The sequence below is a fragment of the Drosophila mauritiana genome, chromosome 3R, assembly GCF_004382145.1.
Source record: "Drosophila mauritiana strain mau12 chromosome 3R, ASM438214v1, whole genome shotgun sequence".
NCBI classification, from domain to species: domain Eukaryota; kingdom Metazoa; phylum Arthropoda; class Insecta; order Diptera; family Drosophilidae; genus Drosophila; species Drosophila mauritiana.
Window position 1 is genome coordinate 21,245,507 of NC_046670.1, and position 19,725 is coordinate 21,265,231.

General features: G+C 43.4%; 1 protein-coding gene across 2 annotated transcripts; it reads left to right on the forward strand.

Annotated features, from left to right (window-relative positions):
- The first annotated feature begins 281 nt into the window (after positions 1-281).
- Positions 282-19,605, forward strand: LOC117145037 (protein crumbs). Of its 2 annotated transcripts, XM_033310544.1 has the most exons (14): positions 282-1,111; positions 10,405-10,749; positions 11,058-12,050; positions 12,521-12,841; positions 13,343-13,875; positions 14,176-14,720; positions 14,781-14,886; positions 14,952-15,146; positions 15,207-15,978; positions 16,042-16,224; positions 16,315-18,075; positions 18,144-18,268; positions 18,335-18,748; positions 18,815-19,605. In XM_033310544.1, the coding sequence occupies exons 1-14, from the start codon at positions 874-876 to the stop codon at positions 19,043-19,045; spliced, it is 6,762 nt and encodes a 2,253-aa protein (XP_033166435.1). In that variant the 5' UTR covers positions 282-873; the 3' UTR covers positions 19,046-19,605. The 2 variants fall into 2 exon arrangements, with proteins under 2 accessions (XP_033166435.1, XP_033166436.1); XM_033310545.1 differs by lacking the exon at positions 12,521-12,841 and having other exon boundaries at positions 283-1,111.
- The last annotated feature ends 120 nt before the right edge of the window (positions 19,606-19,725 follow it).

Consider the following 19,725-nt stretch of genomic DNA (forward strand, 5'->3'; position numbering starts at 1 on the left):
GCTCGTGTATTATGGAATTTCACCTAGATATACACACGAGATTAAATTATATATTGGTTATATCAGTAAAGTTTGATAAAAATTTAATTAAAAGTTTAATTCTTGTTCGAAATCAATTCAAGAAAAAAATATTTGGTTTTTGTATATATGTATATATTGCACCACTGTGCAGCTTGAATATCAGTGTGGCCATGCATGCTGGACCTATATCAAAATCCAGCCAAACCTAGCCAAACGGACTGGTCACACTGCACCATATATAAGCCCACGAAACGGATATCGGCGATTCAAACGGTCGAACATTTTTCTTGCTGCTCGTACGTGCGTTTTATTGGCCGCTCGCGCTCGTAACGTTTTTTCTCGCCCCGTTTTGGCCAATGTGTGTGCGCGCGTGTGTGTGTGTGCTGCTTGCAGTTCAAAAGGGCAGCGACAACAACAAGAACAGCGCACCTCTCTTTTAAGCCAAGTCTTCAGCGCTCGTATGTTTGTGTGTGTTGGTGTGATTCAGAATCGTGGCCTGGGAAGAAATGGCAAATTAGTTGGCTCAAAGCGGAATCTCTGTGCTCAATATAAATTCAGATTCAGGCTAGAAAGTGTCGCGTGCGAAAGTGTGCAAATAATACAACTAGCAGAAAGAGAGGAATATAACTTAAAAAAATAAAAATAACCTGTTCTAAGCCAAGTGCCGATTGCGCGCGAGTGTGTGTGTGCGTGTGAGTGTTTGCGTGGATCAGAGAAAAGGAGAAAGAAAAGGGAGAATGCAATTACCAACAACAACAAGCTCAATGAGTATCGTTTGAATAGCAATAATATCTAGCCAAACACAACCCTTTCCAATACGAAAACACGACTTGAGCCAACAAATCAGCGATCATGGCTAAAATCGCCAATGCGTCACTGTCGCAACAACAAAAACAGCGGCAAGCAGCAACAGCAACGACCACAACAACAACAGTGGCGGCATCAGTAGAAACAGCAACAACAACAGCAAGAAGTCGAGACCGCACGAAAAGCGCAGCTCAAATTACGTCCCATTTGCTCAAGCGCGCCATTTCAGTTTATTCGTCGCCTCAATGGATACCGCTCTTCATACTTATTTACTTAGCAACAGGTGAGAGAGAACCCTGAGAGGGAGCCAGTGAGTGAGTGAGAGGGAGTGCGATAGGCTGTCGAGGACATTCAGGAGGAGAGAGCAAAGATGGGGACATGAGAGAGCAACATGGTGTTTACACGGTTCTTAAGCTACAGTGATAACTCCACTGCATTGAACTTGCTCGTTTTAAATTTTTAAAATGTATATTATAATGTTGTTATTGTCTTTAAGCCTCATATACGATTCCGTAAATTTGAAATTATTCTTAATGAGTTAATGATATTGAGTTAGGGAAGTCACACTGTAAATAGTTTATATGCTGAGCCACATGCATTCTTCAGCCGGAACATTTGCTGATGTTTCAAAAGCTCATAATCGAAAAAAAAGAGCAACAGGTCATATGTGTGTGTGAGTGGGGGCATTCGTCTGTTTTTGGGATGTGGCCCAAGGAAAAGTCATGTTGAGTAAAAGGAATTTGGATTTCCAATGATTTCGGGCCTACGAAAACTCGTTCAACGGGTTTTCCTTCAAGAAGTGACTCATGGAGCTGGTCTGCCTTAAGTTTCATTGTGTTAATTTTACACTCATTTCTAATTGTTGATGATTGTGTGCTCGGTCTTATCATTCAAGCAAAGGAATGCTGAGAAATGTATTAGCTTCGATTGCGTATAGATTTATATTTAGTATAGTACAACTTCACAACTTTAGTCGCTGAGCGAGATAATTAATTAAATTATAGCTTCAAAGGCGGTTAATACTAGCAATTTTGGCCAAGAAGAATTAATAACTGAAACCAGAAGAGATATTTTAACGTGACCCGCATTTTGTACACTCTGTAGCATACAAATTGATATGAAATTTTTAAGTAAATAACGAAAAACGTAACAAATTATTGTTTCTGCATTTGTTGATACTGGTCCGATCTTTTGGTAATAACACCTCATTTGTCTGCATTTTCAAATCGCTTTTAGCGATATCACAACAGTGAAATCTGTGAAACTTATCGCATAACGATCGTAATAATTGATTCACAACTCTTGCTGACTCATTATGTGTAATTTTCTGTTACATGTTGTCCGCGGCTCAATTGTGTGGCTGGCTTAGCATTGTCTGCCCCCCTTTTTCCAACGGATTGTGCAAAAACGACCTTAAAAATTGGGTTTATTTATTTACAATTCGAGTACCAACCCTCCAAACGGCCAACCATCCGACTGTTGTTACGCGCAATCTTATCTTTTGGCCGGAAAGTGAAGTACAACAGTTGCAAAAGCGCGGCCAACTCAACGTCAGCAATACCGCAATTCAGTTGATAGGTTGATAAGGAGAACACTCAGGAAAAGGGAGCACAGATAGAGAAAGAGTTTTCCAGCTCGAAGTAGGGAAAGCCCTGGAGTGCAGCGAAAACATAGTAAACCAGTTTATCAGCTCTTGGAGCTAAAGTAAACAAATTTTCAGCTTAATAACAAAAGTGCAAATGCATCGTCCCTCAACTGATTAAAAATTGAAAATAAATGGAAATAAATAATAATAAATAGCTATTATTCATTCACTTCTATGAACACATTTTCTTTTAATTTGTGTAAGAACCAACCTTTTTAATAGGCCCGGTACTCTGGTATACATTTTATCGTAGAATTTATCAAATGACTTTGGTTTATGATTGACAAGGAAAAACGAAGAATGAAAGAAAGAGAAAATGAATGTCTGGGCTGGGAAATCCCTGAAAGGCATCACAGCAACTGGTTTATGGCAGCTTCCATCGTAAAATCCAGACACCGACAGCGAAGATCATCAGCGTCATCTTCACTTCGAGAGTGGTTTCTGTACGGCTTTCGTTTGAATTTCCGCCCTAAACAGATATAATCCATCATTTTCAGGGGAAAAATCGCGGCGCAGGTATACTCTGCACGCTGGAAAAGTGGAGGGAAAACACAAATGAACCAGAACTACCTGCATTGCGTTAACGATAAACACGTGACCCCGCGAGTTTATGGAAATTCTCTGGCTCGTACATAAATGGAAATCGAGAATGGAATGAAAAGTGTACGCTGGACACACCCGCGTTCTCCGCTCTCCGGTGTCCGGTGTTTCAACCTGGTCAAGTGTTAAAGTGCAATCGGCCGTGACGCGGGTCGTGGGCCATGTTCCGTGGGCCTACGCAGCCGGCCGCGACCATTGCCTGACGTTGGCCATTAGTGCAAGTCGTTAGCCAGGTCTATAAAAATAGCCAGAGTATAACTAAAAAAGAACTGATTTGCCCCAGTCCTTTAAAGGTTAGGGCGTACTTCATTACCCTGTACTTAGCGGGGGAGTGGGGAATTGTGGCGGAAGTGGAATTGAATGCAATATTGAGAATGCAGAGCCCAGATCTTAAGACCTATTATGGTTAAAGCCGAAATAATTGGGATGTGGACTCGTGATGATTTTTGACTAAGCATGCAAAGTTAACTTAAAGAGGTTAAAGAGGTAACTTGAAGTCGAGACAAGTGCTTAGTTCTATCTAGTTTCTCCTTGCAATGTTGCCCATTTTCTGCGACTGCATCGATTAGCCAGCCACCTTGGGAAATTACCGATGCACAAAAACCACAAATATGAGAAAACATTATACTAAACTGAAAAGACAGTGGCAGCTTTCGCTTTTACACGATTATAATTCCAAAAATTTATTCGATGCAAACAAATGTTTAAAAGTTGTGGGCGTTGTTCAATGCTGTCCGTTGGATTGTCTTTATCGCGGTGATCACGTAGTGCCGTTTTATCTGTCGCTATTTGCATACGCAGCGTACTGCCAGCAACAACAAATTCCATTGTTAGCATTGAGTCACACCAACAACGATACCGTGGGCCGCAACGCAACAAAATCGAACAAAAATGGTTTGGTAATTGAGGTGGGAAATTGGAGATTGGGTTCTGAAGGCAATTAACGGACGCAGCATGCGTGGTTTTATTACTTATTTGCATGTTGTGGTGCTCAACACACAAACTAAAGCTTATATAAGGTAGCAGCCATTTTATACATAATAATGTAAATAAACATGGAATTATTACTTCTACAAGTTCATTCTACTGCGCATCATATGCCCTGCTGAAAGTGTAAAGTCACTTCCTGATATGATTTTTTACTTTTTTTCCATAATTACTCACAGCCCTTAATTTATTTTGAAAACCTTTCCGCGGTGCAACGCCCACGGACTGCGCTTACACTCCAGAAGTCTGTGTTTGCCCAGGTTGTGGGTTCCGAAGGTTCCAGAGGTTCATTCCGGTGGATCTGCTGGTTCTAGTGGTTCTGCTGGATGTGATGGTGCTGCTCTTTGGGGACGCACCGGAAAAGATTCTCAGGCGTGTTTTCGGTTTTGTTTTATTCAACAGTTCATTGCTTTGTGCCAGTTTGTGAACGAGTCTGGCCGCCCCTTTTTCCAGGCCCACAGAATGTACAAGGGCCGCCTTGTTGGCAACACACAGAAAGCGGTCGAGCAACAACACACCACTGGCTGCCACAAAACTGGTTCCCAGGCGCGCCTGCGCAGAGGTGGCTCCAAAAAAACAAAACAAAAAAACACACACAATTTTAAACGGCGCCAAATGAGCGGGGGAGAGAAAAAGCGACTCTAATTTTGAGTTTACCCCATTCTAAGCATTTATTTTCGGGGGTCTTTTCGCTTGAGAGTCATCTTGCTCTTCCCAGAACCAAGATATTAATGAATAAACGCTAACTGTTTAAACGTAAAGATTTATTCACACGGTTAAATATAGACAAGTTCAACGAGAAATGGCACAAAAAGATAAATGAATTAACTACATTGAAATGAAATTATTCATGAACTCATTTCAACTTCAATTGTTATTTCAAACTTTTCACACTTATGCTGATATGAAACCTTGATATGATTTGCTTTGATATCAATGCCATTATTTACCATTTCTATTTTGATTTCGTGCACAATTTCATGAGAGTAACCTGAGCGAATCCACTGGATTGGTGACGCACTCGAACTTTTTAGTGGGTGCGGATTTTTTGTGTGATTCGCCTGATAATCTACAGCTTTCATGGGAAACGTTCATTTATGAAAACTAATTAGCTTCTGGACGCTTGTATGTATTGTTACCATATTGTGTAGCCGAAGCGGTTTTATTTAAATATTTAAAAATATTTCCTCACCGCATTTCTTGGAAGCCAAAGCGGAAATTAGTGTGGGAACGCATTCGTATCTCAGTTTCGTTTGGGCTCTTTCTTCCCGCCAACGAGGTGTTGGAACAAATGGATAGCTTAGAGCAATGTGTTCTTCGGGGGTCTAAAGTGCAGTCAGACATGAAAATGTGTAACTTATAGAATAGAGCGATGGACATGGGAACTAACTGATCTTGAGAAGAAAGGCGTTGACTTCAGGTAACGCAACAAAGCAATCATTTTCAACAGGGATTATTCTATGTACCCCAGAAAAATTGTAGGCCGAAGCTAATAGTTTATAAAAGCGGTTTGAAAGAGAGTTCTTATCTTTGATACAGTTTGTATCTATTTATCATAGCGAAGATACCGTTCTATAATATATAACTATTTGATTTCAAAGTGGCTTAGATAACTTAAGAATTCCTAAGAATTAGTCGAAATCAAAACTCACATTAGCTTCATAAGTATTCATAGCGGAACTCTATCCATATTTGGTAACTTTTATTAAAATTCCAATTTCCTCTTTAAATTAATTAAATTGATTTTAAAACCATTTTAATTTCCATAAATTTTACACCGATAAACACTATTAAAAACACATTTACATTATTTTTCCGCTTATCTTTGTTTAAGACCTTCCTTGTGATCATTTACCCATATATATATAAAAATATCTCTAGCTCTCATGATCATTGAACATCGAGTGCAATTAAGCCCTTTCGATAATCGTATTATCAACAAGCTATAATTAAATTTTAATCGCGACACGTTTTCACTTTTCCATTAATAGAAAAAAACGAACAGACACCGAAAACTGAAAACGAAAACTCAACAATTAAAGTGCAATTAAAAAATTTCGAATTTAATTAGACAAAACAGAAACAGTGTTATTGTTGTTGCAGCAGCAAACAAATTAAATACAGAAACGGAAAAAAGTAAATTCGGTCAAATTTAATTTATGCAACTTCTGAACATCCGATAAGCGAAATGAAAACAACAAAACAATCGAGTGCAAAATGAAATTTATTTATTTTTCGTGGGCGTTCAGTTACTCAAAAGCTGCGGAAAAAGTAAAAAGTATTTAGAGCAAAAATTGAAATCCACAAACACCAGTTAACGTGTTTTTTGTGTGGGCTGCCAAGTGAGGCAACATAGTAGTCATACACCATTTAAACCGAGCCAAAAGAATTGAGGTATGACCAAATGCAGAGAGCTGCCCGCATCAACAAAAAAAAGAATACTCGCATAGGAAAAAATATTAGATTTCAATACTTTTGTTGACTTTCTCTATCGAAATGTACGCATTATCTTAAATCACAGTGGTTTTATAATCTCAATTTATCATTTTTCTAAAAGGGTATTTTCTATTTAGGGGAGAGTTAAAAAATCCTCGGCAACCGCTCAACTTAGCCCAGTTAGCAACGTGCAACCTGTTTTGTTGTGGCCAAACATCGGACCTGCAACTTGGGATAAGGGTTGCATGTACGTAAAACAGGGGGAAGAAGGTATGGGGAATAACTATTCAAAAGAGCTCTTCAAGCTTTAGAATCGTGAAAAATTTGTTAAAAAAGAAGCCAAATGCAGTAGCTTCTGGTGACATTGGTAAACGAAGTCAATATGCATTTGGATGTATGTATGCACAGCTGCCACTAAGATAATAATAAAGGGTGTTGATGGCATGTTGAAAAATCGTACAAAACAGGTATTAATTTTGATGATTATTGTACATCTAAAATGTTGTATATTTCTACCAAAGTATTATCCATTTATTGGTTTTTTTTACATGTTTAATAACTGCACAATTTACATCTCACTTCATTATCGCTGCTATTATTGTGACCGCAGCTGTGTGTAGGCACTCCACGTTGGTATTGCACTCGGTGCGGCATTGTTTTTTGCATATGCTGACGCTGATTAGTCATACCAACAGAATGCAGTGCAAAATCCGAAATGCAAAATGCACTGGCAGCGAGCTGAGCCAATTTGCATACATCTACTTATGTTGTGTTGGCTGTTGCAATGGGCTGAATGTTTTTGTTAACTGGGTCTACTGGAGAGAGCCTCTCATTTCGGCCAACTTGATGAGGTGTGAGTGGGGGCGGGACAGGAATTGGCAGTACTCATTTCCTCCATGGAAAAGTTTTGCGCGTTTTTCGCATACTGTGTGCTGCATAAATCACTCGTTTCTTACGGGTGGTAAATAGTATGGGAAACCTGAAATGGAGCAACTTAAAATGAGTGATTATCTCGACGATGGATTGAAGAAACAGAGCGTTTTCTCTTTTAAATTGAAAGATTTACTTAAGTATAGGGGCTCAACATTTTTAGGGAAACTACTCAAAGAAATAATTACTTTATACCCATTTAGTGGGCAAAACAATTTGCAAAAGCATGATGGTCAGCCTATTAATTATAAATTTCAATGAACGACTAGTGAGTTACTATTTAAACTCAACTAGCCACTACTGTATTGAAGATACAGATACTTTGACAAAGATACTTTCAAATTCATTTAAAAGAAGATTATGCAAGAAGAGTACAATAGGAACTTTCATAATACTTTAATCTGCGAAAATAGCTGACCATCTCAAAGCTGTCACAATAAAGATAATTTAAAATTCGTATGTTCTGATTATTGGACACGCCTCTTTCTAAGAACCGACACAAAACAATCTTTGTCCCCAAAAAAACTCCAAGCGAGACATCATTAAAAGCTTAAAAAGCATTTACAGCAGAATGCCCAGAATGCTTTTGACAAAAGACGAAAGAAACTATTAAACTGTTTCTTTTATGGCACCGCTAAAAAGAATTCTTCCGCTCTCCGGAGCAGAATTAATCCAGAGTTTTGCAGTTCCAGCTCGAATCCGTAGTCATTCATGACACAACTGAAAATAATAAACAGAAACTCGAAAAACGGCAAAATGCCATAAAAATGGAAATAGAATTCTTGCCGCTGGTTATGATTATGAAATTTCCGTTCCGTTTATTTGCGGCCAATCTAAACACTCAATGGATAGATTATATAAAAGCCTAAAACCAACGAAATTCTGGTTTTACGAGTAGGTACATGTGGTTTTAATATGAAAAACTAACATAATAAATGTCTTTTATATTAAGATACCATTATTTGGGCAAAATTTTAATATAAAATGAACCTACTTGTTGGAAAGTCATAAGTAAATTCAGTTTTATAATAATTTAATTCCACATTGAGTGTTTCATTTCTCTCCGTGTACATGTGTGATTTTTATAGCATTTTTGCCGTTTAACTTTTGAACACTTTTCTGCATAGTTTCGTACGTGAGTATAATATAATTATGAGCTACTTTGCTGGCGACTTATTTACTTGTTCACTGACTACACCTTGGCTGCCCGCCTCCCGGCCACGCCCCCTTCTCACCTGGCACACATAATCACAGAAATGACAACAACAACAGCGCGCTTGCTGTCAATGCAAATAGCGAAACAAATCGCCTTTAAATAGGTTCGAAATAAAATGTTTGAGAAGACCGCGCAAAAAGAGCCAGCAAAATCGATGGCCTCATAAAGTATTGTATTTTGTTGCCCGCTGTGTTTTAACACGGTTCGGGTTCTGTCGAGGTCTCCCAAGTCTTCCAAGTCCCCCGAGCACCTTCTAAGCTCGTGGCTGCCATGGGTCAGGGCAGCCCAAAGGGCACAGCGGACCACAGACGGGTTCATCGGAGCCAGGAGGTGCTGAAATGATCTCGTCTTTGTGTGGGAAGTGCAAAAATACTCAAGTACACATGTGCCAACAATGTTGAGGTGCCAATAAAATTAAGTAAATATTGTTTTTTAGCCATAAACCTCAACGTGGACAGTTCCATTGAAACAGCAATGGTCTTTTAAGTTTTTAAATGACACCAAGCTGTTAAAAATCATAAATGGCAAATGGCAACCATCAATACAAATGTACAAAATATTTAAAAAGTTAAAAAAAGCTTATAATTTATGCAAAATAAATCGACAGTTGCCTAATTCATCCCAGTGAAAGCAATTATTCATAATAAGCTATTTGAGCACTGAATTATAACAAGCTTCCTGCTTTTTAATAACTAACTTATTGTACAGAAATTTGTTTGTATAAAAAATCGTATTTATAAAAAACGAAAGGTTTCGCTGATTTTTGTTTCGATTTCCTTTCGCTAATAACTTTTTCCTTTGCCGCTTTCTTTCCGTTTCAAGATTTAGCTTGGGTTTTTGTTTTCATGTTTGATCTGCAGACTATATTGATGAAAACCAGCTTATGAACATGCAAGTCTACTTAAGTTGTATGTACATTTGGTACATATTCACAGTTTCCCTCTTCGCAGATCTTAACGCCTTGTGCACTCGGGCCTAAGAAAAAGCTAGTTAGTTTCGCCATTTGGCCATTTTTACGTATTTGTTTAGAAAATGTGAATGAGAAAAACGACTTGGAGTCAGTTATGGAGTCTTCTGGTCTGCGGCTGCGGCTGTTTTTCTACTTTAACTGAAATTGATTCTGCGCTTTGGTGATCAGCGCAAACGAAAGTTGAGCAGACAGGAGGGGGATTTTAACTGATTACCATTTAAGTGGCATGTGCCGGGCCATGGCAACTCGTCTAATTTGGTCAATGCTAGTCGAAAGAAGAAAACACTTTCTTAGCCGGAGAGCAATGGACAGAGACGCGGCGAAAATGCTGAACTGAACTGAACAGCACTGGGAAACTATGTAAGCCAAAGTAAACCAATTGGCCATTTGCCGTGTGCCAAATACGCGAAATGAGGAAGTCTACGGTTACAAATGCGTTGGCCAAATGCGAATGAAATGCGATTAGTTAAATGAGAGCCCGACTTGACTTGACTTGACTTGGCCCGAACCAAAGCGACCTGGCCTTGTCATGCTTTTATTTCATTCATTTCACCCATCAGTCCGATGCATTCAGCGAAAAAGTTACTCTGAATTACTGCAGTTTTCCGGTTTTAAATTAAATTAATTTGGATTTCAAGTGAAATTGTAATTAGAGAATAGATTGTTCAAATCAGCTGCACATACATGAACTACTTAGATATTTCTGTTTATATTACAAACTATTTATTACACGTACTGCCCAGTGCATCGGCTAATCCCACTAACCCTGGCAATCTTGATCTTCTCTTGCAGATGTCGCCTCAGTGGCGGTGCCGACGAAGGAGGCGTACTTTAATGGCTCCACTTACCTCCGCCTCACCACGCCGATGCCCATTTGGGACCACTCGGCGATTAGTTTCCGCTCGTGCCGCGGCGGCGAGATCCTCGCCCAGCAGTACAACAAGAACTCCATTGTAATCTCAGTGCTCAACGACTTTCTGCAAATCTCACTGGCTGGACCCGCCGTCCATGGGCCCAACAACCGGCTGGATGTCAAGCTGCCCTACCAACTGCTGGACAACCGCTGGCATACGCTGCAGTTCAAGTACGAGTACGGAAATCTCTACCTGCATGTGGATCGCGCGGCAAGCATATTTGGTAAGTTACCATGCCGTTCTGGCTGCCCCAAATTGGATTTCAGACGGAATGGGCTCTATCGCACTCATTCGGGTCAGTCGTGGACAATCGTGCAATGCAGCAAAGCACATGGAAGTGAATCACATCACGAGGGTTAAGTAATGCAATTGTGCTGGCTAACTGAATAGGGGAAGAAAATGGGCAGTGATGAACTCATTCGAAAAATCAATTAAACGATTGTTAAGAATACGTGCGAGAAGTTAATGCATAGAGGAAACCAACCAAGAAAGTTTGCTAATCTTAATAATTAATTTCTCTTTCTACTCCAGCCAACTCCACGTACAACAGTCAGTTCCTGACGAACCAGGACATCGGCTACAAGGACGCCATCTTGATACTGGGAAACTCCTTCTCCGGCTGCCTTCTGGATGGACCAGGTCTGCAGTTTGTGAACAACTCGACGGTGCAGAATGTGGTCTTTGGTCACTGTCCCTTGACCCCGGGTCCCTGCAGCGATCATGATCTTTTCACCCGACTGCCGGACAACTTCTGTCTGAATGATCCCTGTATGGGCCATGGAACGTGCTCGTCCAGTCCGGAGGGATACGAATGTCGGTGCACGGCACGTTACTCGGGAAAGAACTGCCAGAAGGACAATGGCTCGCCGTGTGCCAAGAATCCATGCGAGAACGGTGGCTCCTGCCTGGAGAACTCACGAGGTGATTACCAGTGCTTCTGTGATCCCAACCACAGTGGTCAGCACTGCGAGACGGAGGTGAACATCCACCCACTCTGCCAGACAAACCCCTGCCTGAACAATGGAGCATGTGTGGTGATTGGCGGCAGTGGGGCACTCACCTGCGAGTGTCCCAAAGGATACGCTGGTGCCAGGTGCGAGGTAGATACGGATGAGTGCGCCTCACAGCCGTGTCAGAACAACGGAAGCTGCATAGACCGTATCAATGGATTCAGCTGCGATTGCAGCGGCACCGGCTACACGGGTGCCTTCTGCCAAACGAATGTGGATGAGTGCGACAAGAATCCGTGCCTGAACGGTGGCAGATGCTTCGATACCTACGGATGGTACACCTGCCAGTGTCTGGATGGTTGGGGCGGCGAGATTTGTGATCGACCCATGACGTGCCAGACGCAGCAGTGTTTGAACGGCGGTACCTGCCTGGACAAGCCCATCGGCTTCCAGTGCCTCTGTCCGCCGGAGTACACTGGTGAACTGTGCCAAATCGCACCCAGTTGCGCCCAGCAGTGCCCCATCGATTCGGAGTGCGTAGGCGGCAAGTGCGTGTGTAAGCCAGGCTCATCGGGTGAGTTCAACGTTCCATTCTTTCCGGTTATGGGGATCATTTGTTGGGTACTGCATGACTATTCACTCGCTTACTTTGGGTTTTACGGTCTTAATTTCTTCACCTAACCAATTGGGATATATATAAGCTTCCGACTTGGAGCCGCTGACTCCGCTCGAGCTGGACATTCTCGATGCCACGCTGTGCCCCAGCGAAAAGAAGAAGCGCTACATATCGCCCGAGTGGCTCAAACGCAAGCGTTGTGAGCTAAAACTAAGTAGGTCCAATGTATGCGGTAGTAGCTTGCTAAAATGGGGTTCCTGTAGAGTTTCATTATCCATCTGACATCCATAGACATTAGCTCATTTGACAACACACGTCGCCATCACCCACACTAAATGTATATATCTGCCCGTTTTATTCGCTATAAGCTAATGTCCCAATCTTGTATTGTATAAAACCATGTTGCGTTTGATGGGTAATAATCATAGGCCCCATTGGTCACTGCCTGCCAACAACAACCACACCGACACCAGAACAAGAGCCAACAACAACGCCCAGAACAACAGCAAACCCTAACCCAGCTATTCCCAACACCCTAACAACAACAACCAAGATACCTACAATAACAACCAGCCGAACACCGGTGGGAACGACCACGGGTAGCAGGAAACCACCACAACAGCCACTGCAATCTCCGACCCAACGCTCGGCCTCCCTGAATGCATGTCCCCAAGAAAACTGCTTGAACGGTGGCACCTGCCTGGGCTATAGTGGCAATTATTCCTGTATTTGTGCTAGTGGATACACAGGTTTGGCATACATTTGTCCGGGGTTGTCCTAAAAGTGTGCATGTCACTGATGATCCACTTAAGGGAGTTTAATTTGCATGCGGTTAATGGCCCTTGTGGTTCTTGGGTTTAAAATGATATTGATTTCGACTGGAGTCCTGTTTGAATCCACTCTGCCACAGTACTTAGAAAGTTATTTACTAAGAATTGTAAAGGAAATTATTAAATGATTAAATCTATTTTGCAAAAGAATAATCTTAAATGAAGTCAGAATACATGCCAGAATAATTAACATTGTGGATTCATTCAAGATTCGAGTTTAAATCTAACCAATTCTAAACTTTTAGTGCAACCCCAGATAAGCTAACTTTAAATATGTAGAAAAGTAGATCTTGTTAAACAATTAATATTTGGTAAAACACTTGAAGAAATCAGAAATATACCTTTAAATATTTATTTATTTAGTTACTTAAATAGTAAAACAAAGTCCTATTGCATACTAATCTCCAGTATTATTCCCAGGTTACAACTGTCAAACGAGCACGGGCGATGGAGCTTCTGCTTTGGCCCTGACACCCATCAACTGCAATGCCACCAACGGAAAGTGCCTAAATGGAGGCACCTGCTCCATGAACGGAACTCATTGCTATTGCGCCGTCGGCTATTCGGGCGATCGTTGCGAGAAGGCCGAGAACTGCTCACCACTGAACTGCCAGGAACCGATGGTATGTGTCCAGAATCAGTGCCTCTGCCCGGAGAACAAGGTGTGCAACCAGTGCGCCACACAACCGTGTCAGAATGGCGGAGAATGTGTGGACCTACCGAATGGAGACTACGAGTGCAAGTGCACCCGTGGATGGACTGGACGCACCTGTGGCAACGACGTGGACGAGTGCACCCTGCATCCAAAGATCTGCGGCAATGGTATCTGCAAGAACGAGAAGGGATCGTACAAGTGCTATTGTACACCTGGATTTACCGGAGTCCACTGCGATTCCGATGTGGACGAATGCCTTAGCCTTCCCTGCCTCAATGGAGCAACGTGCCACAACAAGGTAGGTAGATGGCAGTCGGACTTGGATCCGAGTCTGCCGCTGGTGACTGAGGATTAGTTTGTTACTAAAGTGTAATTAGTTGTTTTTCTTTAAATTCGGAAAGCATCGGATTTTGAGACAAGTGAGTGGGAGCTTAGAATATACAAAACTCTTTTCGATTAGATGTAATTGAAAGTAAGCTTGTCCCTCCAAATTCCAATTAAATCGCTTTGTCTTTTTGATAGTGCTTGAGCGAAACCAATATTTTCTCTATTAATGAAGATTATACAAACAATATTTAATCAACTTATAATGATTTAGATAAATGCCTACGAGTGCGTTTGCCAACCAGGTTATGAGGGCGAGAACTGCGAAGTGGACATCGATGAGTGCGGAAGTAATCCCTGCTCGAACGGATCCACCTGCATCGACAGGATCAACAACTTCACCTGCAACTGCATTCCGGGAATGACGGGCCGCATCTGTGACATCGACATTGACGACTGTGTGGGAGATCCCTGCTTGAATGGAGGTCAGTGCATCGACCAATTGGGTGGCTTCCGTTGTGACTGCAGTGGCACCGGCTATGAGGGCGAGAATTGTGAGCTGAACATAGACGAATGCCTCTCGAATCCGTGCACGAATGGTGCCAAGTGCCTGGACAGGGTTAAGGACTACTTCTGCGATTGTCACAACGGCTACAAGGGAAAGAACTGCGAGCAGGACATCATCGAGTGCGAGAGTAATCCCTGCCAGTACAATGGTAACTGCCTAGAGCGTTCGAACATGACGCTCTACCAAATGAGTAGGATCACGGATCTGCCCAAGGTGTTTAGCCAGCCGTTTAGCTTTGAGAATGCCAGCGGGTAAGTCAATTGCAGCGCGATCCCATTTTAAATTCGTGGCTTAACCTTCTTAATCCTCAGCTACGAGTGCGTCTGTGTACCCGGCATCATTGGCAAGAACTGCGAGATCAACATTAATGAGTGCGACAGTAATCCATGCAGCAAACACGGAAATTGCAATGACGGGGTAAGTTATAAAATTTATGATATTTAAAGCATGAGAATTAATATTGAACTTGTGTTTACTCGCAGATTGGAACTTATACCTGCGAATGCGAACCTGGCTTCGAGGGCACCCACTGTGAGATCAACATAGATGAGTGTGATCGCTATAATCCCTGCCAGAGGGGCACTTGTTATGACCAGATAGATGACTATGACTGCGACTGCGATGCGAACTATGGAGGCAAAAACTGTTCTGTTCTTCTCAAAGGCTGTGACCAGAATGTAAGTCTCTCAAACAAAAAAAGATAGATCTTTATACTTATTTTAATCCCTTTGTTATAGCCTTGTTTAAATGGTGGCGCTTGTCTCCCGTATTTAATCAACGAAGTAACTCATCTGTACAACTGCACCTGCGAGAACGGCTTCCAGGGCGATAAGTGCGAAAAGACCACCACTCTGTCCATGGTGGCCACTAGCTTGATTTCGGTTACCACGGAACGCGAGGAGGGCTACGACATTAATCTTCAATTTAGGACCACACTGCCCAACGGAGTTCTGGCCTTTGGAACCACCGGTGAAAAGAATGAACCAGTTAGCTATATTTTGGAGCTGATTAATGGACGACTGAATCTACATTCCTCGCTCCTAAATAAGTGGGAGGGCGTGTTTATCGGATCGAAGCTGAACGATAGCAACTGGCACAAGGTGTTTGTGGCCATAAACACTTCGCATTTAGTCCTTTCGGCCAACGACGAGCAGGCTATCTTTCCGGTTGGCTCCTATGAAACGGCCAACAATAGCCAGCCTTCATTCCCGCGCACATACCTCGGCGGCACCATTCCAAATCTGAAGTCCTATCTGCGCCACCTCACCCACCAACCATCAGCTTTTGTGGGCTGCATGCAAGACATAATGGTTAATGGTAAATGGATCTTTCCCGAGGAGCAGGATGCGAATGTCAGTTATACCAAGCTGGAAAATGTCCAGAGCGGTTGTCCGCGCACCGAGCAATGTAAACCGAATCCCTGCCATTCGAACGGTGAATGCACGGACCTTTGGCACACCTTCGCTTGTCATTGTCCCAGACCATTCTTTGGACACACATGTCAGCACAGTAAGTAGTCTTGAATGGAGGTAATGCATCCAGATTTTGAAACATCATGATCCTTATTATTAGATATGACTGCTGCTACTTTTGGCCATGAGAATACCACCCACTCGGCTGTGATTGTGGAGACCACAGATGTGGCTAGGCGAGCTATTAGATCCATTCTAGACATTTCCATGTTTATTCGTACCCGCGAGCCAACCGGCCAAGTCTTTTACTTGGGCACCGATCCACGAAAAGCCCCCACTAAAAGTGAGTTTAAATCGAAATGAACTTATTCTTCTTTAAACAAATTTATTCGAAATTCAAATAAATGAATCCTGTTTCTTATTACTTCAACAGATATTGGAGACTCATATGTGGCGGCCAAATTACATGGCGGGGAACTGCTGGTTAAGATGCAGTTCAGCGGCACTCCGGAGGCCTACACCGTTGGTGGCCAGAAATTGGACAACGGCTATAACCACCTGATCGAGGTGGTGCGCAATCAAACGCTCGTGCAGGTCAAGCTCAATGGCACCGAGTACTTCCGCAAGACGCTGTCCACGACGGGTCTGCTGGACGCACAGGTGCTTTACTTGGGCGGACCTGCACCCACACGCGAGTCTCTTCTGGGAGCGACCACAGAACCAGGAATAATTCCAGTTCCGGGAGCAGGAGTACCCATTGAGGACACAACAGTGCCCAAGGAGGCGGACGACAGCAGAGACTACTTTAAAGGCATAATCCAGGACGTGAAGGTCAGCAACGGCTCGCTAAACCTGATTGTGGAGATGTATTCCCTGAACGTGACAGATGTCCAAGTAAATGCCAAACCTCTGGGCGCTGTAACCATCGACCGCGCCTCCGTGTTACCTGGTGAGGTGTCCGATGATCTGTGCCGAAAGAATCCCTGCCTCCATAATGCCGAGTGCAGGAACACATGGAACGACTACACTTGCAAGTGCCCCAACGGATACAAGGGAAAGAACTGTCAGGAGATAGAATTCTGCCAACACGTCACATGTCCGGGACAGAGCTTGTGCCAAAATCTGGATGATGGCTATGAGTGTGTTACTAACACCACATTCACTGGTCAGGAACGCAGTCCACTCGCCTTCTTCTATTTCCAGGAGCCGCAATCTGACGATATTGTCAGTGAAACGGCTCCCAAGCAGACCCTTAAACCGGTGATTGATATTGCCTTCCGCACTCGTGCTGGAGGAACTCTCCTGTACATCGATAATGTGGACGGATTCTTTGAAATTGGAGTAAACGGAGGACGAGTGACCATCACCTGGAAGCTAAGTGCACTGCATTTTGGCGAGTCTGCACGATTTGAGAAGGAGAACACTGACGGAGAATGGAGTCGCATTTACCTCAGGGCACACAACAGCAAACTGGAGGGTGGATGGAAGGGATGGGAATCGATGGTGGATCCGACGCCAGCTTTTTCCACGGACATTGACCAAGCGGCCTTCCAGTCCCTGATCGCTACGAGTACCCAGGTTTACTTGGGTGGCATGCCAGAGTCGCGACAAGCACGTGGATCCACTCTGTCCGCCCAGCAGGGCTCTCAGTTCAAGGGCTGTGTGGGAGAGGCAAGGGTGGGCGATCTGTTACTGCCCTACTTCTCTATGGCGGAACTGTATTCGCGCACCAATGTTTCAGTACAGCAAAAGGCCCAATTCCGTCTAAATGCCACACGACCTGAGGAGGGCTGCATCCTGTGCTTCCAGTCGGACTGCAAAAATGACGGATTCTGTCAGTCTCCATCGGATGAGTACGCCTGCACCTGTCAGCCTGGATTCGAGGGCGATGATTGCGGCACGGACATCGATGAGTGTCTTAACACGGAATGCTTAAACAACGGCACCTGCATCAACCAGGTGGCAGCTTTCTTCTGCCAGTGTCAGCCAGGATTCGAGGGTCAGCACTGTGAGCAGAACATCGACGAGTGTGCGGATCAGCCGTGCCACAACGGTGGCAACTGCACGGATCTTATCGCCTCGTATGTGTGCGACTGCCCGGAGGACTATATGGGCCCGCAGTGCGACGTGCTGAAACAAATGACCTGCGAGAACGAGCCATGTCGAAACGGATCAACCTGCCAGAATGGATTCAGTAAGTGATGATACATCATTATGATACAATTATTTCTTTCAACGATTACTATTCTTCTCGCCTTGCAGATGCTTCTACTGGCAATAACTTTACATGCACATGCGTACCAGGCTTTGAGGGTCCACTGTGTGACATTCCCTTCTGTGAAATAACGCCTTGCGACAACGGTGGCCTCTGCCTGACCACTGGAGCGGTAAGTGGCCTACAAATGGAATACCCCACTGATAACTTCTTTATCGGAACACTTTATTCTCATTAGGTACCAATGTGCAAATGTAGTCTGGGATACACTGGTCGTCTGTGCGAGCAGGACATTAACGAGTGCGAATCGAATCCATGCCAGAACGGAGGTCAGTGCAAGGACCTCGTCGGTAGGTACGAGTGCGATTGCCAGGGCACCGGATTCGAGGGCATTCGCTGTGAAAATGACATCGACGAGTGCAACATGGAGGGAGATTACTGCGGCGGATTGGGCCGGTGTTTCAACAAGCCCGGATCCTTCCAGTGCATCTGCCAGAAACCCTATTGCGGAGCCTACTGCAACTTTACGGATCCCTGCAACGCTACGGACCTCTGCTCCAACGGCGGTCGCTGCGTAGAGTCCTGCGGCGCCAAACCGGACTACTACTGCGAGTGTCCGGAAGGTTTCGCGGGCAAGAACTGCACAGCACCGGTAAGTTTTGATACACTACAAATTCAATTTATGAAAAACTATATATTGATTTCTTCGCTATTTCAGATTACGGCCAAGGAGGACGGACCCTCGACCACAGACATTGCCATCATTGTAATTCCCGTAGTGGTGGTGCTGCTGCTGATCGCGGGAGCCCTCCTGGGCACCTTCCTAGTGATGGCCAGGAACAAGCGGGCCACCAGGGGCACCTACAGCCCGAGCGCGCAAGAGTACTGCAACCCACGGCTGGAAATGGACAACGTGCTGAAGCCACCGCCGGAAGAGCGACTTATTTAGTTTTGAGTTTTGAGCATGAACGACGATTAGCAAAGCAAACAAACGATATTTTTAAATCCGCCCATATACACCTAGCTGTAGGAGTAACGCAATGTTTTGTACTAAGTTGGCCCCTAGTTATGGTTTACATCTTAAGGTGCTCAAAGCAATAGCAGCAGCAGCCAGGCTTCCACCTCGACTCGTCCCCGATCCCTGCCTACGCTTTAGTTAGTTAATAATGCCGTTGTCTATTTATTCTAGTAGTTTAGATGACATACGTACCGCCCTATAGTCGTTATGTAGTTATGTTCCCATAGTTTAGATTCAGTATTCGATTTCTCGTATATGGTATGTAATCCTAAAGCTGCGAACAAAGTTGAGCTCCGACGTCGATTTCCCCTTTGCATTCCACAAGGAAGCCCATCAAATGTATTGTACGAGTATTTTTGTAAATAAGATTGTTTGCCGACTCTTAAACTAAATTAGCTGAGCTAAAATCGAAATTAAAAACCGAAAATCCTATATGCCTATATATACGCGAGTATATATATCAGTAAATGTGGCCTTATAACAAAAAAAAATATAGTAACGAAAAGCAATGACAACTAGAACAGAGAAAGTATTGGTTAAGTAAATCAAATAAAAAACATATTTTGCTCTAGAATATCTAAGCGTAAACTTAAGAGACTGTACTATATAAT